General features: G+C 48.3%; 1 protein-coding gene across 6 annotated transcripts in view; it reads left to right on the top strand.

Annotated features, from left to right (window-relative positions):
- DAG1 (dystroglycan 1) overlaps nt 1-23270 on the top strand; it is a 50149-nt gene that overhangs the window by 16147 nt on the left and 10732 nt on the right. For 5 of the 6 annotated variants that reach the window (XM_079317010.1, XM_079317012.1, XM_079317014.1 and 2 more), the window contains exon 2: nt 17606-18015. In XM_079317010.1, coding sequence (XP_079173136.1) covers nt 17734-18015 — 282 coding nt within the window. In that variant the 5' untranslated portion in view covers nt 17606-17733. Of the gene's footprint in view, nt 1-3787; nt 3807-17605; nt 18016-23270 lie in introns of those variants that run through there. The other variant, XM_079317015.1, reaches the window with a different exon arrangement.

Below are 23270 nucleotides of genomic sequence, written 5' to 3'. Positions count from 1 at the left end.
CATTGGGGATTTTAGGGGAAAGATAAATTATTAGTTTGCTGTGAATGGAGAATGACTCTGATTGCTCTGCGAGCAGGCTTTTGCCAGCTCACTGCTGCACGGGCTGAATTCACGTTCTCCTACTTCAGAAAGAGCAACAGCAACTGTGGAGGCTGTTGGCCGTGTCCTGGGAACAGGGGGCTGAGCAGACCTTTCCCGACCTTCTGGTGCTCTGAGAAAACATGCTCATTTTATGGGCAGTTAATTTATAGAAAGTTCCTGTTTAAATTTCCTCCAAGGGCCGTAAAACCGGAGGACAGCTGCACGCATTAGCCAGCTAATCAAACGCTGCTCACCCCTGGCTTGCCCTCCCCTTCTCCTCACCACCACTAACTTTGGGCTCCTTCTTGTGAGTGAGTGTGGCAGCTTTGGGAAATACACTCAAAAACTCTGCAGAGGAGTGGCTGGTGCTCCCAGGTTTGGGGTGTCTTTTCTGAGCCACAGCTCTGGGGACTGGGCTGTTCCCCAGGAGCGTCCAAGGTCAGTCACATTTTGTATTGCACTCCCCCTGATTTCTAAAGGCTGTGCTGTGCTCTCTGCCCTAAGGAGTGGTGCTGCCTGCCACGGAAATATCCACCCTAGGCTGAAATAAAAACTTGGTTTACGTTTTGCTCCTCTTCCAGGCGTGGGGAAAGCTGTAATTGTTTCCTGCTGCCTCCTCCCTCCTTCCCCAAAGACTGCAAATAAATAAAACCTCATAGATTTGTTTGCAGTTGTGTCCAAGTTCATCTTTCGGTTAAAGGAAATCACTTTAGATGGGTGCTGGGGCACCTGAGCCCCAGAAATGCAACTTTCCCTTGGCTCCGTGCAGCAACCAGCCTGATAGGATATCAGCATGGGTATGTGCACTAATAAACTTGATCCTAATAGCTAATTTTGATCTAGTTTGACAGAGAGGTTGGGAACTTTAGACACTGAGTCTCTTAAGAGCTCCTCAGAGCTGCTTTTTCCTATTCTGACAACAAGCAGGCTCATGTTCCACCCTCTGCTATAATTGTACCGGTTTATTTTCCATCCCCTTCTCACTGTGCTAAAACTCCTATCCTGTGTGCAGGACTGAAAACCAGAACTAAAACTCCTGCTCCTGCCCTCACAGCAGTATCTGCTGCTGCTCCTAACAGCTGTCCTGCCTGCTCTCCCTGCTGCCTGTGCTTGTCAGGTGCAGGGAAGGCAGCAGAGCTGTCTCTGTTTTGGTGAGGTTGGGGTGGTTTCACCCTTATTGCCCATGTGTTCTAGGGAGTGGTTGCCCAGTGCAGAAAATTACTTTGGCTGTGTGGTTGGAGGCTGCAGGGCTTTTGGAGCCCCCCACTTTATCTGCCAGGAATTTAATAGAGGTATGATGGCAGGAAAGAGCAAAGGTGAGCACGTAACACCCATTACAAGTTTCTGAACCTGCAAGGACTCCTGCAATAAACCCCTTCAGCAGATTGCCCAATGTGATGCAAGAAAACTGGCCTGATATCCCTTCATTTTGTTTAAGCTGGGGCCTGTTTCCCTTCCTTTAAATCTCCTCTGCAGCAGTTGGGGAAAAAATGCTGCAGAAAGAAATGCCAGGAATGTGAACAGCAGGTGGGGACTGGCAGATGTACTTATCAATCACGATAGGCTGACGAGTGGTTTATTCCTCTAAAGAGCTACTGTTTGCCTCCAGCTTGGTTTACTCCTGTCCTCTCCAACTCTCTCCAGCCTTTACCGGGGTTCAAGTTAGGAGCAGGGTAGATTTCCCAGTTTTCTGGAGCATGCAATGTTTGGTGCATGACTCCCTGCTCCAGGAGGCCAGAAGAAGGGGAGGATGGGGGCAGACCTGGTAAATCACACTGGAAGGGGTACAGCAGCACACTTCATCAATAACATGCCACATCTCAGGACTGGGATTTGGGAAGTCTTGCTTCCGTGGTGCCCAAGCAGAAGACAGAGTCGATTAGTTAATTGAATTTTCTGCACTGTTGCTTTTCAAAACATGACTTCATATCTCAGAGGAGTCTGAAGTTATTTCAGTGGACAAAAACCTGTATTAAGGAGGTGGTGCTCTGAGGCTATCACTTGCATTTTTGAGTGATAAGACTCATACTCTGGATTGCAGATCTGGACCTGTGAAAAGGAGAGCAGGATCCTCTGGTCTTCGGGCATCAGAGAGATTGAGCCATGGTTTGGTGTGGCTGCTCCTGATTTTTTCAGCACCTTTCACTTCATATGGAAATGCCTCTCTGTAGCAGGGCAACCTGATTTACATGAAATAACAGGTTGAAAAGCCTTTATCTGTTGATCTCTAAGCAGCTTTCCCTGGAGTGTTGGCAGTGTATGTTACAAGCAGAGCAAACGACATTATGGATGCTTTTCCCTCCAAGCTTTCATTCTGGCTGCTGTGCTGGTGTCAGAATTCATGTTATCCCAGTGCTTTGGATGCACTCCATTTCTGTGCACTGGTCCTTGAAAAGCCCAGGATAAGCTATAGGCTTGCAGGTAATTTCTCTGGCTACTTGTCTGCAGTGCTCCAGGGACCCAGCTCCAGTTCACAGTGATTTGCCTTTGGAGGGACACTGCTGTTGTAGATAGTTATCTTTAAGAAAAATGAAGGCACATCTGCCTCAAGCCTTCTTATCAGTTTTTCTTCAGATTGTTGCTTGGTTTTGTGAAAGAGCAAAGCTTTCCCAAGGAATAAGCACAGTGAGAATAAGGAAGCAGGCAGGACACAGAATAAAAATCTCAGAATCATCCCCTTTTCCAGCAGCAAAATGCTCTTATCAAGTTCCCAGTGCTACCTGAGTGCATCCTGCCTGGAGCACCTTGGCCTTTGGACCGTGGCAGCTGGCCCAGCTCCCGGCGGGAAGGAGGTCAGTGCTGGGCAGTGTTCCATGGAGCTGCCTTCCAGGGGAGTCACTGGGCAGGGCAGGACCCGGGGAGCAGCACGGCCACATGCCACGAGCCCCATGCACATTCCTGAGGAGCTGCCTCCCACTTGCAGCCATTTGGCCAGAACTGCCTCCTGCAGGATTTTCCCAAATCGCCTCCATTTGGAGTGGCTCCAGGTTCACGCTCTGGGTGTGGGGTTGCCTGCTTTAGCTGCTGGGGCGGTTTTGCCTCCGCAGGGCAGCGTGCAGCAGCGGTGTCTGTGACACCGGTCACACTGCCTGCCACTGAGGCTGTTCTCAGTCGAATTTAACTCTTGAACTTAACTGCTCGCACTGGAGTTTCCCATGCCGAATTTCCATGCTGTGTCCCTGCCTCAGGCTTTGTTTCAGCAGAAGCAGTTTGGCCATTTCCAAGAGTTAAAAGATTTTGTGAAAGTTTTATTTTGTCAGTATTTAAAAACCAAACAGCCCCTAACTGCTTGCATTGAGAGGTGCTTGGATGGCACAAAGGCTGCAGGGAAGGTTGGCTGCCCTGGGCTCTGATTGCAATACATGTGCCATCTCCCCTCCCAGCAAAATGCCCTAGATCTTATGGATCTTATCAGCTTCCAGGCGTCTGCAAGGCTCCCAGTTCACCAGTGCTTTGTAGACTGGTTTTCATAGATCCTGCCCATCCAGGACCTCCTCCAGCCCGGGGCCAGAGGGACTGAATCAGAGTGGGAGAGAGGTGCTGTCTCTGCCACTGTGCCAGTGCTGGGAGCAGGATCCAGTCTCTCTTGGGCTGCTTGCTGGCAGTCATGGATGGGTGATGGGCTCCCCTGGCTCAAAGGCAGATAGAAGCTGGAGCAGAGGTGGAGAAAAGCAGTAAACTCTGGTACTTGCTGGGACCAGCTCATGGACAACCTTAATTCTCAGGTATTCTGACTTTTTAACTCATTATTTGCAACCTTGAGGTTTTAGGTGTTGCCTTTGTTACCTATAGCAGCATCATACTCTGTTGGAAGAGTTTAGACTCAGTCTACAGCAGTGAGCAAAGCTCCTGGCTGACATAAGGTCCTGAGAAGTAAGTGAGAGGCAGTATGGCTGCTGCTGCCTGCAGTAGGAGGCATCATCAATCATCATTACCTTTGAAAGTATTTTCTGATTGTGTGTGGAAGGTGTCTCAAATCTGTAGCCTGAGTTTGTTTGGTCTGAACAGCTGACTGTGGTTGTGCTGCAGTGTGGACAGTGTGGTCCCTGATCAGAGAACCGCTAAGTGAGTGCTTGGTGGCTGTAACTAGTAAGCCAGGTTATTTTTGGCATAGTGTCTCTGCTTTGTAGGGGATGGACTGAGCTGCTAAAACCACATTTTCCCCCTGCAGCCCGTTAGGAAGCTCAGAAGAGGCCAATGCAGAGTTGCTCTTGAGAGGTGAACTGTTTTAGAGATCCTGGCTGTGGTGTAGGTGTTTATTTTTGAACTTTAAGCCCAGCCCCTCCAGGTGAGGGAATGGAGATTGTGACCAGGCTTTGTAGGTGGCTCAGCTGAATTACTTCTAAGTTCCCTGCCTACATCTGGATCATTCTGCATCCTCTAAATGCTGTACAAGGTGCAATAAGGTCCTGCAGGACTGACCTGGTCTCATCCTTGAATCAACAATCCGTTAGAGACACTGAGCCAAGGCAATTCTGTATAACCACTGAAGTTACCAAAAGCAAAGCAAAGCTTTGGTGCGTGTCGTTGGGTACCTAATTGCTGTGCTTGCCACCTGGGGATTGGAATTGCTCTCCCTCTCTGGAACCTGAATGGGATGTACTGTGATAAGCAGTTTAATTGTTTCCCCACATCTGCAGCGGCTCTGTGAAGCAAAGGCAGGCTGAACACACCTTCAGAGCTCCACAGCCTCCCTGCAACTCCAAGACTGCCTTTTTTCCTGTGGTGCTTGTGCATCTCTCTCCATAGAGCCCACATGCTCTTGCTAAACTGTTTATGTTCTCCTGTGCTGTTTCAGGTTTTTCTAGGACACGTTTCAGACTTACAGGGGTGTAGGTGCAGCCATAGGAATGTGACCGTGAGAACAGCAAGGGTAGTCTAGTGGGTGCTACGTAACAGGATACCCTCTTAAACTAATTACCGGGTTTTGGACACCGCATTAGTGATGAGCGTCAGGCGAGTGCTGAACCGAAATCAAAGTGAGAGTGACTTGGGGGGGTGGATTCAGAGGTGATTAAGGACAGATACATTGTCTGCTGTTACACAGCTTCGGGAACACTTAGGACTGTTGTGGGTGGCTGCTGGCTGGAAGTGGGGCTGCTGTCATTTCTCTCCCGAGGTCATCAGCACAGACCGTGCCTGGGGCTGGGCTCTGCTCTCTTCTGGGTGCCCCAAGGCAGAGAGGGTGGTTCTGTGGGAGCAGAACTCCAAGTAGTGGGAAAAGGGGTGTGGAGGCCTTGCTGCTACAAAGGGTTACACAATCAGAGGATGTCTAACTTGGCCAAGACATGGAGAGTGGTTTTTGTGTGTCCAAAGCACACATAGTGAGCAAGAAAAGGTGATGCTTGGCTCAGAAAGGGTCAAATATTACTAAACCCAACTGAGTGCTGTTTTAATTTTCCTTGTTGCCTCAGAATGGCATCTGACTGTTGTCCTGTGGCATACATTGGAGCTCTGATGACTTTGCCCCCATTCTTGGGATTCTTGCAGAAGGAGTCATCACATGCTCCACAGTGTTTCTTTGCACTGGGAGAGAAGTCAGTACAGGATCTACCCCACCTTATTCCATTTTTTCTCTTTATAGCTTAAACTCATATTTTAATCTGCCCACTTTAGTTTTCACAGCTGCTACCATCTTGCTTGTCAGTGTGCAGCTGTGACTCTGTGCTGCTGTCCCTTCACAGCCATCCAGATTGTCACCTAGAAAGCTGTGGGACAGTGTTAGTGGGCTGGGCAACCAGCTTTGCTCTCCTGTATAAAAAATGCATTGCAAGTCAAAATAGAGGGATGCAGCCTGTGCTCACACTATTTGAAATACACTGCAATTTAGGGTTTTTTTCCTCAAACATTCGGATGTTGCTTTCAATATCTCTGACCTGTACAAGATGGGGGAGGGGAAAAATACTGGATTTTTTCTGCTGTGACTAAACCTCAGGGCCATTTTTTGAGGTCTGACACCAGATACCATGCCAGCTAGTTAACTGTTGTGAATGTGTTGCACTACACAGGCTCTGTGGCTGCTTACAGAAGGAAAAGCTAAGTTTTCCTTGCCTTGTCCTTGCAGTCTCTTTGCCTCCCCTTTCTCCTGTGAATGCTCTTTACTCAGTTTGTCCTTGGGTGCCAGTTTTGAATAACTTGTCTGGTGTCTCAGCAGGGCAGTTTGATCCTATTTTTAAGTCCTTTGGACTTTTTTGTGTGTGGAATTTGGGCTCAGGGAATGGCAGGATGTTTGTTTTGGAATTGCTGCAGGGGGATTGCTCCGAGCAGCCCTTGAAACTGCTTTGTGAGAGAGAGGAGCAGGTTACCCTGTATTTAGTTAACCTGGCTTTGTGCTGTCAGGGTTGTTTCTCTGGCCCTTCTTGTCCAGATCCTGAATGCATTCCTGGTGTAAGGAATGAGCTTGAGCTGTGGTTGAATGTGTCCTGTTATCTGTATGGATGGGGCGGAATGTTAGTGTTTTAAAAAAAGCCTTAATCTCACTGATACTCACTGCAGTGAGTAAGTCTGGTCTTGCCTCGAAATAATTGAACTTGTCTCTTGATTTCTCAATTCCAGAGCAGGGTGGGGAGAAGAGCTGGAGCTATCTCTGCACCAGTGGACCTGTGATGAGCAGCTCCAGTCTTCCCTGCTCCTGGCTGGAGCCACTGAGACCATGGTCAAAACCAGATGAGGGTCATTTTATAACTACACAGTGCAATTAAACAACATAATTTAGTTCAAATATAATGCAGGAAAATTAATGCAGCAGGAATGTGATGCAGGCTCTGTGAGCATCTGGTCTTTTAAGGTGCTCATCTTTGCTTTGTGATTTAAATCAGTCTTCCTGCACCAGAGCATCTGGGAAAGCGGTGGACCTGTGAAGCCATGCACTGTCCTTCTGCCTTGGTAAGCTTGTGCTCTTGGAGATCTCTTGCTTTTGGGCTTGCCCTTTGAAGGAAAGGGTGGCCAGCTTGGGCCAGAGGTGACTGTGTGGAGCAGAGAGTGTCATTGAAGCAGTCCAGCCCTTCAGTCCTGGTCTCCAGAAAAAGAAGGCATCTATAAAAATGTGCACCCACAGGAAGAGGTTATTCATTTGATGGCTTTTAGTGACCCCTGAATGTCTGCTGGTTTGAGGGAGTGTGTTGCCCAGCTGGAAGCTGCTGATCTCTAGGGAGTTAATTCTTCCTCCAGAAGCTTTCTCTGCCTCTGTGACATGGGAGCAATGCTGCTTCATTTCGCAGCTTTGCCATTTTATGGTGGATGGTTAAAGTTGGAACATTTTTATCTCCTTCTGCCAAGAAGCATTTAGAACAGTTTTCATGAGAAACATTAAAAGTTGGAGGTCCACAGCTGATGCCCTGGCTGCTCTGCATTAGTCACTGGGTGGTAAATATATTTAAATGAAGAGCTGTGGCAGTCTTGCTAGCTGAGTAATAAATCAGGGCTGAGAAACTCCATGAAGTTGAATCTTAATGCCTTGGCTTGGGTGTGGTGGTAAAGCTGCTGGAATGGTGGGATGTTTCTAAACAGAATGTGCCTGCCCTTAGTTACGCTGCCTCAGAGAACATAAATACTGCTGCATACACAGCTGAAGTGCTGAAAATGGCTTTTTGTTGGTGTTGCTTTCCTTGGTTCCTGTCTCCTCTTAATGTCAGCTGTTGGTTCTTTGCCTCCCCTTGGTAGCAGCAGCAGGTAGGAGAGAGATGCAAAGCTTTACCTTCATTCCTCTGCTTAATGCTTCAGTCCTGGCACTGTGACACCAACCTGTAGGAAATTATAGTGCTTGAGCACTTTCAAGGACCTGCTAGAAATATTTCATTATCTGAGGAATTTTGTGGAATACCCAGAAGGTGATTATAAACCCTTGGAATGTGGCCGTGTCTCCACAAAGCACTCCAGCCAAACAGCATTTTGAGGTGACTCTGAAACCACCACTGACACTTTCTTCTTTTCAGGTTTGGGTTTGGTGCCTGCAGCCCTCAGGCTGTGTGTTCCTGGCACTGAGGATCCCCTGCCCAGGCTGCCCACGCTTGGGTGCTCCTGCTTCAGTACCATTAACAAAGCCAGTGCTTGCCTGGTGGCCTCAGTGCCAGCGTGTCCTAGGGTGGCCCAAAAGCTGTTCTAGCAATGAAAAAATGTGTCAAAGCACAGGCAAGGGTCCTGCCATGAGCTTTCTGACTCAAGTGTAAGGCCAGAGGTGCAGCCTCAGAAAGGTTTCTTTCAGAGCAGGATTTGAAAGTTTCAGCAAGTTTCCTAAGAAGGTGATTTACAGAACTGCCCTGCCTGTCGGTGTGTCTTTCATGTCTTTCACCCCTCTGACAGCTTCTGCTTGCTAATTTGGCAGAAGGGGTTTTGTACCTTATTTATTTAAATTAAATAAATGAAAAATAGACAATTGGTAGGTGGAAAAGTTTTGGCTTAAAAGACACCTAAGCTCACCTCCCTCTTCTGTGTGATCCATTCAATGTGTAATGAACTCTGAAACTCCAAATTTCCTGCCTTGCTGGACCTAGGAGTTTATCCCTCAGGGTCTTTCTCTTTTTGTAAGGACTCTTTAATGCTTGTTAAGACAAAATGTCCAGTGGAAGCTTCCTCTCCAATTAGGATATTCGTTGTTGCTCTTCCATGTGGATTCTCTGAAGCCTCATAAGGGGCTTTGTTCAGCCTTTAATTCAATTAAGAAATCAAGCAAGAGATGTAAATCTTTTTAGCCTCATTGGTTTCAGTGCTCATGACTACAGCTGTAAAGAACATCTCCTGCACGGTACAGCTGAGCAGCTTAAGGGAGGGAGTGTTTTTCCAGGCTGAGATTTCAAGTGCTGCTGGCAATTGTGGATGATTTTGTCCCTTTGGAGCAAGGGGCAGAGGAAAGGCTGCAGTCACCTGTCGCTGATGGTGGCTTGGTTTAAACCTGTTTGTGAAGCAGCAGAAACCTCCTCTTTGATAGAAATCTGCTTTCCAGCTCGGTGACTTCTATCAAAGGTCATTAACGGGTGTGAATTGGAGCAGCTGGTGGATGGTGAGTGATACCAGGGGACAGGACACACAGTGGTGACTGTCACACCAGCTGCTCCTGCACATGTCCTTTGGCACTTGCTGGGGAACAACCTGCCTGCTCAGGAACACAAGGTCAGGCTCTGATACCTTGTAGTCCTCACATTTAAAAAGTGACATCTTGTGTTTTACTTCTTGTGTCCATGTACTTTCTTGCCTTGTCTCCAGGTGCCTCAGCCCAGTGTCCTCTGTGCCAGTTCTCCTGCAGGATGGGATGGCTTCTGCCAAAATGCTTTTCTGTGTTGCCCAGGTCTTCATTGCAGAATGAGTGACAAGTTCAGCATGATACAAAACTTTCCTTATTAAAGAGAAAGTTGGAGTCAAAACTCCCTGTTTTATCTTGGTGCCTTGAGTTCTGGTTTTTATTAAACCTTGGGAACTTATAAAACATTTGTGTGTGTGTGTGTGGGCATGTATATATAGATATATATACACACATCTGTTGTGTTTATCTTCAAAATATTCATTTTTATAGCATTTGTATGGAAGGAGATCTTAGTCCCATTTTTTTTTTTCTTTTCCATAAAGTTTCCTAGTTTAATTTCCTGTGGATTTTAGTACTACCTTTAGCTTACATTTCCTTAAACACAGAATTAAATATTAGGGTTTTTACACACTGTCACTCTGTTTTCAGACAAAACCAGGAGTTATAAGCAGAGTTTTTAGGGACTTGCTCTGGCTGGCTGTGCACTGGAAGCACAAGTGAAGCCAAAGCCACATTACAGTGCATGCCCTGAGGCAAACAGACCCTTGCTCTGCCCTGCTGCAGCTGTATATTTAGCCTATATGCCCTTTCCAATAAAGCCAGGAGAAGATGCCTGGGGAGGAATGCAAGTCATCATTTCCCTGAATGCCATCCCGGGATCAAGTGCTGCTTGAGCCTGAAATGCTGCCTTGGTAACTCTGCCTTCTATAAAATTGTCTGCTCACTCTTTTTTTTTTTTTTTTTTTTTTTTTTTTTAACCCAGGTGAAGTTTAAGCATTCCTGTTCATGACCCCGCTGGCTCCTTTAGAAAACCCTTTTTGTTTTGAGTTAGTTTGCTTCTGGTTCTTTTATTAGAGGAGAGCGTGGGCTCTTGTTTCCTATCTCCCTAGTGCCCCAGTGCGTCCCACTTTGTTCTCTTCCAGCTTCCTTCAGGAAGGATCTATTTTATACCTTTGATTCCCATCACTGTCCTCTGCCAGCTTTCCCTTGAGATGGGCCCAGCTCACAGGATGCAAGAAGTGTGGGGTGGCATTGTTGAAACTGTCCCTCTGCTTTGGCTTCTTGGTAGATGTTTATATCTTAATTTTTCCTGGCTGCTGGCAGCAAACAAATGGCAGTTCTACCTGGCTGCAGTATTTGTAATTACAGGGAAAAAAAAAAGATCTTTGAGGCCTTCTAAATACTTGGGAAGATAATATCTGAGTTTCCTTTCAACTGAATGCGCTTGAAGATACGATCTGAGTTGGCTGTCTGGGAATAACAAAGTGGAGGAAGGGATGAGTGTGGTTACTGAAACTTTCATCAAAGAGTCAGGAGTGCTGCCTAGCCAAAATCTGCAGCTGCTGGTCACTGCCTCGGGTCAGACACAGTGGACACTTTAGTGAGAAGCACACAGAGCCTGCAGGGGGCCAGTCCAGCACGGTGGAGAAGCAGGGAACCATCTAAGTGGTTCAGGTCAGCATAAAAGTGTGTAGTTGAGAGATACTTGTGGGTACCATACCCTCCCCAGGGCTGCAGGAGGCTGGGGAAGGTGCTGCCTCCAGAACAGGTCTTGTCACAGCATCTTGCAGAGGAACTGTGCTCTGCAGGGAAGAAAATACATGCTCCAGCTGCCAGAAGGGATATGGTGTCCTTTGTGCTGCTGCTGCTGCTGCTCTGCAGTTCCCCTTGCATGTACCTCAGCAGGAGTGCCCTGGCTAGGGGTTTTTGGGACTGCCAGGCTGCTTCCTCCCCTGCACAGCACTTGCTGAAGTGCTTACTGCAGCATATCCTTACTGGAGCTTACCTCTTCCAGGAAAATAAGTTTTTCTGGTAGTGGAGTCCCCAGTTGGGGAGAGCAGTATAGTAGCCCAGCTTCTGGACAAACAGGTGCAATGCAGAGTCAAAAAGAAAAACTAGGCTCCTTGCATTTTTTATCACTCTCACAGAGTGGTAATGAAGGTAGCAGAAAGCTTCCTCTCAGCTGCAGGAAAGTTAAATATCTCTCTGCTTGCTGTAGCAGAATAAAAACTGCTGCAAGGTGTCAATGGCGGTGACCACTTCCCGCACAAGTGTCACGAAACTGCCTGTGGCCTCTGGGACTTGAAAGCAACAAGTTGATGACAGTTTGCAGGCAAGTTCCCCACCAGCAGGAGGGTGCTTCTTATTTCCCTGCCAAGCACACATTTTTAGCACTGCTGTTTCGGGTTTGAGTTTGTTTTTTTCCCCTAGATTGTTTTTCAGCGTCAGGGTTTCCTGTTACTGACAGCAGATGTGCTGGAGATGAGCAGCACATAAAACACAAGAAGGGACAAGGATGAAAAAAGCAGCTATTTTGTGCATATGTCTTTTGAGCTGGTTGTCACTTCTGGGCACATGCACCACATTTAATGTGACAATACACAGTGGCCACACTGTGTTGAAATGAAGTTTTAGAGTGAAGAATTGAGTACAGCTTTGTTGGTACTTCCTGAACTGAAGGGGTAACCAGCTGTTGATGGCTGTGGGGGGAAGAAGGTGGAAGGGGCTCTGGGGGCCTAAAGAGCACTGATCTGGGGCTCCCCATGTAGGCAGGTCTCTCAGGGTCTGATCTCTGACCATGAGCTGCTGCTGCTTTGGTTTTGGTGCACATGTGGCTTTGAGCAGGCAGCTGTGTGTGCAGCACTGAGCCAGAAACTGCATGAGCTTGTCCTTCAGTCTCTGTGTAGGGCCAGCATCTCTAGAGGCACCTGGTTAGTTCTGTGCAGGACAGGATGCTGTCACCCCGAGCAATGTGGAGTGTGGAGCTACATCTGGTGGTGAATCTTCTGTTCTCTGCCTGTCCTGAGTCTGTGTGTGACCAGTGTGTCTCTGTGTGGTTGTTCTGCTGTACATCCCCTATAAGTCACCCATCCCATGTGCAGCAGAATATGGAGCTTGGTTCATCTGTGAATGTACATGGCAGAAGCCATTGAGGTTGGAAATAACCCCCAGAGGTGTTTGCTGCACTTCCCATAGCCTTTAACAGAGTCTGTTGGAAGGGCTGCTGCCTTTGTTCCAGGGTACGTCCGGAGCAGGGCAGGCACAGAAACCCTGCCTGTTTCCTAAATTTCACGCTCCAGTACATACAACCCGTCAGGCTTGCAGGCTAGCATGCTCTGGGCTCGAAGAGACTCTTAGTTCATAACTTGGTGCTGGGCTGCTCTGGCCAGACACGCTGCCCCGAGCTGTTTGTGCCTCTGCCCCCTGCCCGGGCTCCTTCACAGCAGTGGCTGTGCCCAGCCAGGCTGGCTCCGGTGCCGCTGCCGAGGTTTGGAGCGGCAGAGTGCCATCTTTGTGTGCCTGGCCGGGACGCTGCAGTTCATCACTGCTGCTGCTGCTGCCCTGACTCGCAGGCGCGCCGTAACTGACGGGACTTGCCCGGAGATCCTCCTGTGGAAACACGCACGGGAGATCTCTGCGGAGACAACAGCTCTGCGCTGCAGAGTTGCACCAGGTCTTTTTATCAGAGTTTGCTTCCTTAGAGAAAGGCCACTTGTTTAATGTGTTCTTTAATGAGGATATTGGTAAATAAGCAATCAGGTAAGTGGGATTCCTATTAACTCCTAAATTTCCTCTTAAGCAGAGTCAAGAATTGCACGGCAGTCACTTGAGCTTTCTGCACGCTCGGCTCAGTGGCATTAATATGCTGGTGGTGATTAATTACCGCAGCCCAGTGATGTGATTGTGTGCTTGAGCAATTGGATTAGATGCAGCTGGACAGAGACTTCACTTTCACTGGTTCTGGCTAAAGTGCTGTTGTAATCAGCCACAGAGGAAGAGTCATTTCTAGGACAGCCACCCTCCTCTGGCTGGGATGCTTCCCCTGGCCCCACACTCCTGTGTCTGTGATGGGCAGAAGGAAAGGTCTCTGGGAAAATGCGTGGCTGGGAGTAGCTACTTTGTCCTTCTCAGTCCCTCCTTTCAGTCCCATCTTCTGCCTGCACTGTTCAGCATTCCTGGATAAAGAAGGTACAGCATGTCCTTACCATGTTAGTGGGTCTCATAGCTGCATGCAGAAGGAGCAAATTCCAGCATTGCCTTGACAAGTCAGCATCATATCAAATGCAGCATCATAATTTCACTGAGCAGGCCCAGTTCTGTGGCTCTGTGAGGGGGTTTGGCACTGGAGATCAGGAATCAACCTTGGCACGTGCAGCTAGTGCTAGGACTGAAACAGATGTTGATACTGACTTTGATGTTTCATCCAACACTCTGAAGGCTTGAACTTGAGACCAAAAGAGCTCTCACAGAATCAGGAGAATAAAGAGAAAGTCAGTTCTTTCAGAAGATCAGACAGAACGAAACATCCTGAAATTCAGGACTAACCTGAACCTTTGCATTTGTTCTGCGAAACTGGGCAGTGCAGATCCTGCTGGAAGGAGGAGCACAGTGCCATGTAGAGAAGCTGGGGTGGTCTAGCCTTCCCTCATAACTGGGAAGTGCTGCAGAAGTCAGTCAGCTCTATGGCCCGATGTTTCCCAGAGATCAGCAGAAAACCGCCTGCAGAATTCCATCTATGTTTTGGTTTTGGGCCTGTTTTGAATTTGTGGGAAGCTCAAATTCAAATAATTCTGTGAAGAACTGAGGTTTTTGCTCCTGGAGAGCTTCAGTTCTGTGCCACTCACCACTCATGGACAATGACCCAGAACACTGACTTTTTTCAAATACAGCTGGGATGATTTCTCAGTTGAGTCAGGGTTGTGCCTCTGGTAGTGCCATGTGAGGAGGTGTGGGCTCTCAAACCAGAGGTACCAGGCAGGTCTCAGCTCTTGTTCCAGCCTTGCTGCAGGTAATATTCACTCTTTTGCAGCTGGTGGCCAGTAGACTTGCAGAGCAGCACTACTGCCTTTAGGCAGGGGATCTCCTGTCCCAAAGAGTATTCCACCTTGCATTGATAATCCATGTGGACCTCAGCACTGCAGGGCAATGCCTTGTACAGCTCTGCTGATAGCTGGAACCACCCTGCTTTTCCTCCTTCACACGCTGTGAGAGGCTGGCAGTGTTTCAGCTTCTGTCCATTGTGTACTGAGGTGGAGCTGTGTTAAGAGGTTTTTTTTTTTATGGCACAAGTTTGTTCTCAGCTCTTCTGTTTGTTCTTTGTTATCAGCTACTGAATTCCTCCTATACCTCCTGTGTACTCCACTCCTGTATGCTGAGCCTGTTCTTCTGTAGTTACTCTAAAATGAAACTCTGAATTTGCGACCTGCAAGTGTCACATAATGACCAGTTGTTGGGCTGAGGGGCACATACTGGGCAGTGTTTGTGGACTGCTTTGATAAGTGTTTCTGAAATAGGTGATGACTTCATCTTCCTCTCCTGCTCACCACAGATACCAAGAACCAGCTCCTTTCTGCCCAAATGCTCCTCTCCATCTAACAAAAACGCCCCAGGCTGGATCACATCATTTGGCTCAGCAACATAGAGTTGTTCCACGCTCATGCACGAGCTCCACTGCAGTGTGACAGGGCAGGGACTGGCCTGAAGCACCTCTCCAGGTGTTTTTACAGCTTTGTGAAGTGGTACACTGTGTGTTTGGGGTGTCTGTCCTCTGCTCAGGTGTGGATACTCAGTGCAGCAGTGAGAGGCAGCCACATTTCCTTGATAGCATCTCGGCCCCATGGCAGCCACGGGACTGCTGCCACACTCCTCCCCCAGCTCTGATCCTGCCTGTGCTTGCCATATGCATCAGGACTTTCCAACGAGCAGGTTTCAGGAGATGTAGCTCATGGACAAGGTGTCACCAGTGCAGTGTCCATGCTCCAGGCACCATGGAAGGTGAAGGTAGTTCCTTCAGCTTTTTAAGGCACAGTGAAAGGACAAAGAGTCCCCTGATTTCCCACTGACATGAGCAGTGTCTTCCTCAGGACCTCTTGCAGGTGTCTGCGTCATCTCTGTAGCTCCTTCACATGTCCTGTTGAGTGTTCTCCACCAGACATCTACTGTGCCACTCATTTACCTGCTGAGATGACTCTGCTCATCTGAAATCAATTGCAGTGTGTCAGATCCTCTGATCACACAGGGAGCTGGCAGGAGAGATGTGCCCTATAGGGATTGTGACTTGTCCTTACCCAGCAGCCACTTCCTGAGGATAAACTCTGGAGAAGCAGCTCAGGCAGCTCTCTCTGGGTGAAGACCATCCTGTGCTGGTGGTTTGTCACTCAGAGGGTGGCAGGGCAATGAATGGGCTCCCCAAGGAATGGTCACAGCCCCACGGCTGATAAAGCTCAAGAAGCATTTTGGCAAGGCTCTCAGGCACATGGTGGGATTCTTGAGGTCTTGTGCAGCACCAAAAGTTAGACTTGATCATCCTGATGAGTCCCAACTCAGCAGATTTTATGTGTTCCTTTGCTTTTGGGAAGAGCCTGGCTTCACCTTCCTTGTTGTTTCATCTGATGTATTCCCCTTCCAGTCAGCTCAGACAGCTGGAAGCATAAGAGCAGCAGGGAGTGGGCTTTTTTGTGGCACTGACCTTCTTAGCAGGCATCCTCCCATCTGCCTTGTGGTTCCCTGCAATGTTATCCTGCCTCTGCTGTCTCTTCTGCTTTTCACAGGAGACAGGTTCTCCACAGAACAGCGGTCAGGTCAGGTATGTGCCTCGTGGATCCTGTAGCCAGAGGTTATTGCATTCAGCTCCTAATTCCTACTACCCACAGCCCTCTGTGCTGGCTGCAGCTGTGCCCTGGGCCCATTACCTTGGGGTGGGAGGTGTCAGCCCTTCTCTGTGTGGGGTTTATTGTGAAAGGCCCATTGAGGGCTGCACATGTGCAGGTCCTTACACGCTGCCTCTCAGCTTCTCTAGAGCTCAGGCTTTAGGGTGAGCAACAAAACCTTATGTCTTTTATTCCTAGAACCTGCTGTGGTAGCCTTGGGCTTGGGCAGACCCTCTCCCTGCTTCTACAGGGCTGTGGTGGGGAATACACCCTGCCTGGCCACAGCACAGTGAGCAGCTGAGCCATGTCATGCTGCTCCAGGAGCTCTGCAAGGGCAAGAAGCAGTGGGATTTCCCTTCCCACACCCTGGACTGGCTCCAGAGTCTCTTGGGACAGTCTGATATGCATCATATGGTGCAGACAGAACAGGCTAAAATAAATCAGACTGGGAGCCAGTGATTAGAAGCTGTGCTGGTTTGCTCTGGGAATTTGGAGACACTTCTCTCTCAGCCTGGAAAAAAGGAGTTGGTTCAAGGCATTAGGGAACCCAGTCTTGTGTGCTCCTGACATTGAAGATTTCCTTGGTGTGCATGTGTCTGTCTTGCCATCCTGTTAACCCACCATTCCACTCATTACTGCAGATTAGTTACCAGGAGCTGTACTGGGTGCAAACTGGGATACCAGAGTGGGCAGTATGACTTCCCTGGGCTCCCAAATGGCTCTGTCCCATTCCACAAATTCACCGGTCTCCTACAAGCAGTCTGTGAAGAGGAGCATGGTGGTGCAGATCTGTGACTCTCCTGTGGCTGAATGCAGAATGGAGGGAGAAGTAGCTGGGGAAGAAAAGGAAACAATGGCCAAAAGGACAAAGGAGAGAAAGGAGATCCAGGGAAGCAGGGAGGTGGGAGTAATGGGGAGGAAGTGAAAGAACAAAAAACAAAGTGAGGGAGAGCTGGAGATGTGTCTTGGCAGAGTATGGGAGCTGTGCAAGCAGGAGAGAGGTGGATGGCAGCATAAAACACTGTGTGTTCATAGCTCACTCCAGTCTGATTTGGGGCTGCATGTTGCAGGCCCCCAGATAACTCTGAACACACTAACACAAAAAGCTGGACTTGAGAGGAGACCTGGTTTGCAAACCAGGCGTATGGGTCAGGGGAGCAGAAGCATCTGTCATGTGCCAAGCCATTTGGATGCCAACTTTGGACTTACAAAGGTTTCTTGGTATCTTTCCTACTGGGTAGCTGGCATTTAAATCCACTGATACTCCAGCCTGGCTTCAGCTCTCCTCCAAAGGTCAACTATCAGTGTTGTGCTTGGTCTCAACTTTGGCTGTATCTCCCCTGTCTCCCTACCTGTGGCTATCTCAGGATGCTGTGTCTCCAGAGCAGCAGACATATGGCTGTGTGCATGTTAAAGCAGGAGGATCTTGTTTCTTTGGAGATGCTGTATGTCAGAAGAGGAGTGAGAAGCTCTCGTGCTCTCTAATGGTTGTGGTAACTTGCAGTTAAATCAAAAGCTGAGGCACAGAAAGTAACATGGCCAGTAGCCCTCTGCCCATTGCAAGGTCACTGTGAATTGACTGTCTGGCTTGGGTATCATGATTAATGTGCTGATTGGATTCCCTATGTCTAACCAGGTTCCCAGGACTCCTAGGATGAGGCTGCTGTGAAGGACTGGTGGATCCCCTGCCTGTACTGTGGTGCCTGCAGATTCCCTTTGATCCCCTTTCCAGCTGGAGCAGCATTGCCAAGGCTGCTGGGAAGAATGACTGTTGGATGCCTCCTGCAAGCCCCTGTCCTGGGGAGGACTTGGCTCCCCGTGCTGCTGCTGGCAGCCTCTGCTCAGTGCCACTGGCCCAGCGAGCCGGCAGAGGTGGTTCGGGACTGGGAGAACCAGCTGGAGGCGTCCATGCAGTCGGCGCTGCCGGAGCTGCGCGAGGCCGTGCCGGCTGTGGTGGGCATTCCCGACAGCTCTGCCGTGGTGGGGCGCTACTTCCGAGCCTCCATCCCCACCGACCTCATCGCTTCCAGTGCAGAGGCTGTGCAGGTGAGAAACACCACAAAAGGATTGCTTTTAGTTCTATTCATGGGGTCACTAACAGGCTGGGTCGTCAGGGTACTGTTCTGTAGGAATACAGGAGAAGGATTTTTATAAAAAATTAGTCTCACCTCATTGCAAAGTTTCTCTCTTCTGTAACAGAGAGGACTTCTCAAGGATGACTGATTGGGTTTCTTGGCTGTATTTAAACTATGAGATGCTCTGCCCCTGGAGTGATGGACACATTCATGAGGAGATGCTGCCATGGGATTTGGGAAGCCACGGGTTCCCTGGGACTGCTGCTCAGGCTTGGGGAGTTTGCTTCACTGTGGTAACAAAACATTGCCAGACACAGACCCTGTCCTGCTAGTGGGGCTTTGGGCTCCCTGTGACACTGTTTCTCCTGACCTTACCCCTGAATCCTCTTGGGAAAGATGGTAGCCTTTCCCCTTACCTGACTTCAACTCATGCCACTGGAACTGCAAGGACCTGAAAACTGAGTTTTGGAATCAGTCCTGAGTGCAGGAGAGGGTTAGAATAGCCCAGAGGAAGGCAGGAACATGGCCAAACACAGGTGTGCTCATTGTTAGTCCTTTCCTGGAAGAGTTTGCTTGGATCAATGAAATTCAGAAAATTCTCTTCTTAAAAAACAGAATTGCCTTCCAGTCTCAGGATTTCTTTTCAAAGAGCAATGTAAAGTATTATAAAAAGACAAGCTTCTGGTGTGTCTTGGGAGATCAGAGGGAGATGGAGAGCAAGTCAAGAGCAAGTCTGCCATCTCTGTTTGTGCTTGAAGGCAGGTTTGGTTTATCTCTGTGTACAGTCACACAGTAATCCCAGTCCTGATATGTGATCCTGCTGGCTCCAGCAAGGGTGCCAGGCCACAATGTGCCAGGATGGGCAGAAAATCTGAAGGATGCAGCTGTTACAGACAGAGGGTCAGACGGGGAGGAGGGCAGTGGGTGAGCCCTGGCCACAGGGGAGGGAGCCAGGCTGGTCTCAGTGACTCTGAGCTCACCCATGGCCAGGTCCCTGCCAGCCTCACCCACAGCCTGTGCTCAGAGCACAGGGCACCTGTACAGCACAGGCCAGAGCCTGTGGTGAGCCCCAAGTCTCATGTTACAGAAATGATAACTTTGATTTGGGATTTTACATCCAAGTAGCTTTTTCTGGTGTTGTCTAATAGCTGTTTTGATGGCAAGAATAAGTGTCAGTATTTATGTAACACCACAGTTTCCTCTGTCATTTTTTCCTGGCACAAAAGTCATCTGTGATAGCTCAAGTAGCTGCAGGAAAATAGTGATGGATTATTTCCACTCCACCTGATGGCTTCAAATTATATCTCTACTATGTCGACCAAAACCAACACACCCAGAAAGCCTGGAATGGACTGGGCTGCAGCAGGACCCAGCAGCTGCTGGATGTGTGTAGTTAACAAACTCTGGGAGCAATTTTCATGCTTATCCCTGGGTTTACCCGAGTGCATGTTGCATCTGTTCACCTTGAAATTGATTTTAAAAGTGCAGCAGGTTCACACTTAGCTGCTGTCTGTGTAAGGGCTCTCCTTGCAGAGAATGCATGTTGGCTGCTGAGCACAGCTGACCTTTGCTATGGGGATTTAATTCCTGGCTAGTGAGAACTGCGTAGGCAAGTTTGGGTGCTAGGGTGCATTTTGTTTTGTTTCTCAGGACAGATTGCTCTGGTCTTTTTCTCAGGCTGCCTGACATTTCTCAGCTGGAGCAGTAAAAGCATAATACTTCTGCATCTTAGTCTCCAGTGTACTTCAACCCTGCTAAGAAAGAATAAGGGCTATGCCTTCTGAAATGGAGCAAGGCTTACAATGAGATATAGTTACCTATATTTTTTCCTCTTAAATTTCAAATAAATTGTCCATAATTTTTTATTTTAAAAAAAAAATGCTGACAGTTACTGTCCCTAGACTCTCACTGGAGCCTGGAGAAAGTGTGATTGCTTCATTTCTAGATGATTCCCACTGATTATTTCTAGGATTGTGGTGGGGATAGCCTTGAAGCTCCTTCTCAGATCCTCTCCCTGCTTGTTAGCAGATTCCTGCCAGCTGTAGACAAAATACTTTTCTCTGCAAACTGGGTTGTGGGATGGAAACAACGCCCGGCATGTGCAGCGTGGTGGAGGAGTGCCCTGCAGGCATGCACTCCTGCACAGTCAGGTATGTGCTCCTGAGAGCAGCCCCCAGCCTTTCCCTGCCACCCCCAAAGCTGCTCAACAACAGGTGAGATTTTATGGCTAGGGACAAAAGCAAGCTTATTTGAACGTGCTCAAGCTGCAGAGAAAAGAAGTAAAAAATGACCATGTGTCTTAATTTCAGAGTGTGTTTCCACATTGCTCAGAGCCAGCTGCCTGCAAGGCACAGAGGCTGTGGTAATGCCCTTCCCCTGTGCCTTGTATTTCCAAGCAAGTGCCTTGGTCAGACAGTGTCATGTTCTCTGAAAAGCAGCAGGAGCTTGCAGGTATTCCAGCTGTTGGATTTGGCAGCAGGTCAGTCCAGATGCTGTCCTCTAGTTTCATCACTGCAGCAGGCCTCCTGGCTGTAACACTGCTCTCCTGCTGTCTGGGGGTGGCTGGAAATTAAAATTCCTTGCTGTGCCTTCCTAAAAGGCATGTTGCAGCCCTTTCTGTCATATTTGACACCAAAGCATTGGTAATTTCACAAGGTTTGGGTTAAAACACCCAATTTCCCTGTATCATACAGACCATGTGTGGGTGGGTTGCCACTGGCTCCCACTGGCTCCTAGCTGAGGCTGGCTAGGACAGAGCAAACATGGGCATTAGTCCTGGCACCTTCACCAGTCATCATCTCCTTAACCCCCTTTCCACTGAGGACTGTTTGGAGTCTGACCTGTTCCCTCTCCGCTGTGTCCTGTCAAAGAACAGATCACGCTCCCGTCACAGACCAGTTGGATTTCCTGTTCCTGCCACTTCTATTTGAAGCTGCTCCAGAATTTGGCTGCTCTGATAAAAAATGCAGCTTCTAGCCTAAATTTAGAGATGGCTAGAAATATTTATATGTGCTGCCCTTTAGCCTAAATCAATTCTACCTTCATAATATTTACTTCCCTTATGTATTTATAGGTGACAGGCATATTCCCCATCTTGATTTTATTAGGTTAAACAAGCCAACCTCTTTAGTCTTTCTCATAAAATAAGTTTTCTTTCCTTCCCCTCAGCTTTGCAGCTGTCTTCTACACCTCCTCCAGCCTGAGTTTATTTTTCTTATGTTTGCATTACCACAGCGCTACAAAACATTCCAGATGAAATTTTACCAGAACCTTTTATAAAAGCATCAAAACTTCCTTTTCTCTTCTATAAATAATCTTGTTTGATATATCCTATGATTGTTTGCTTTTCCATGTCTGCTTTGCTTTGGTTTGGACATATTCCTATCAGCTGAAGTATCCAGGTTCTGTAGTTTTTGCTGCTTCCAGTTGTTGAGTCCCAGATGAGGACAGAAGGTGAGGTGCATGGTTTGGGGTGGTGGCTGTTGCCAGACATGGCTCTCCACTCATCCCACCAGCCAGGGTACACCACCCACAAGGAATTGATCCCTTGCACAGCCTGATATCCTAAATGCATCTACCTACACTACATAGAAACACTATTAAATAACTTGTTTACAGATGGATCTATAAAGCATGTTGGAAGGAGAGAAACTTCTGGTGTGTACTGCTTCTCAAGGCACATCCCTGCCAGAGCAGGAGATTTGCTGAGTCTTCCTTGAAGGTCAGGTAAACCTGCCTTCAGTGCTGGTGTGGGATGGATCCCACAGAGCAGATCTGCATGGGTTTATAGCCAATGCTGAGCAGCTCAGGTGAGCATTCCCAGCTGTGTCTTTGCCCCTGATTACTTTTAGGTTTGAAAGTGCACAGTTTCACCGGGGCTTTGTTGGGAAGACAGGTAAAACGCATAGCAGAGGCCCTGAGAAGCATCTCTGTGAGCAAACATAGCTGGTGGGAAAGTGATTGGAACAACAGAATTCACTCAGATAAATTACACAGTGCAGCTATGGAGGTTATCAGAGACTGGATATCCATCTGGGAAAAAGGGAGTCTTGCTTTCATAGAATCACTGAGTTGTTTAGGTTGGAAAATACCTTTTAGATTATCCAGCCCAACCATTAACCCAGCAATGCCAAGTCTACCACTAAACTTTCCAAGCAGAAGGCTGAGTTTCCAATGGTTGTTCTATTTGCCATCTGCTGAAGTGGGTTTTATTAAACAGCTTTGCTCTCATCAGATGTCAGGGACCTTGATTTATAAAGAGGATCCACAGAGATTGGGTTGCAGGAGTCCTGACATGGGTATCTACTGTCAGGGCTGTGCTTACCTCAATCCTGTTCCAACCCCAAAGCCAAGGGCTGGATGTTGGCAGCCTGCCTGCAGTGCCAGGACACACTTGCTTTCAGGGAAGAAAACCACAAAATACTGATTTTTTTTTTTTTTCTTTCCTCTTGCAATGATCCTGAATGTGAAATTTATTAAAATGGCATTTCTCAAAGGAAGAAGAGAAGCAAAGAGCACTCCCAAGGGGCTGTGTCATCAAGCTAGGTATCTTAAAAGGCTCTCTGTGTCAAGGCATTTGAGCTTCACCTCCCCCTGGGGTCCTTGGTTTTCCTGGACTAGCTGGGAGGTGCAGCAACAGCCGCTATTTCCAGGCGAGCACACGGGGATAAATGGCAGTGCCTGGAACAGGTCCAGGCAAAGGAAGACTCGGGCAGAGCTTTGCTTGGTTGCAATCTGAGTGATAAGATAAGCTGATAAGATTTCTGCAGGGAGGCAGGGGGGACGCTTATCTTTTTCCTGCAGTGAGACCGAGTCAGAGAATTTGGCATTTTCAGTGCACGCTTAGTAACAAGCTCTGAATTTGGAGGAGTGGAAAATGTGACTCGATCTAATTATAAACTGGTTTTTCAGACGGGCTGGGAAGTTCCTTGTTTTGTCCTGCTCTTACAGGTTGTTGCTCTGTGCATCCAGGGAGACAGAGGAATGTGAAGATAATGAGAATCCTGTGAAGGAGCAGACCTGAGACTGCAAGATCCGGTCTGCCTTTCCTTGCCATGCTCTTGAAAGCCAGCTTTCCAGCAATCTGCTGATGGCAGGAATAAATTGCCAGGGCTGGTTAGCTGTGCGGTGGCAGCACTAAACCCCCAGCACTTGGCATCCCTGCTTTGTGGTATTTTTGCTTCCCTTTGACCTTTCGCTTATAAAAAGTCGTGCTGAAAGAAGAGC

Source organism: Erithacus rubecula (genome assembly GCF_903797595.1).
Source record: "Erithacus rubecula genome assembly, chromosome: 13".
Lineage (NCBI taxonomy): Eukaryota > Metazoa > Chordata > Aves > Passeriformes > Muscicapidae > Erithacus > Erithacus rubecula.
Note: the sequence above shows the minus strand (reverse complement) of the source record. Positions and strands in the feature narration are given on the sequence as shown.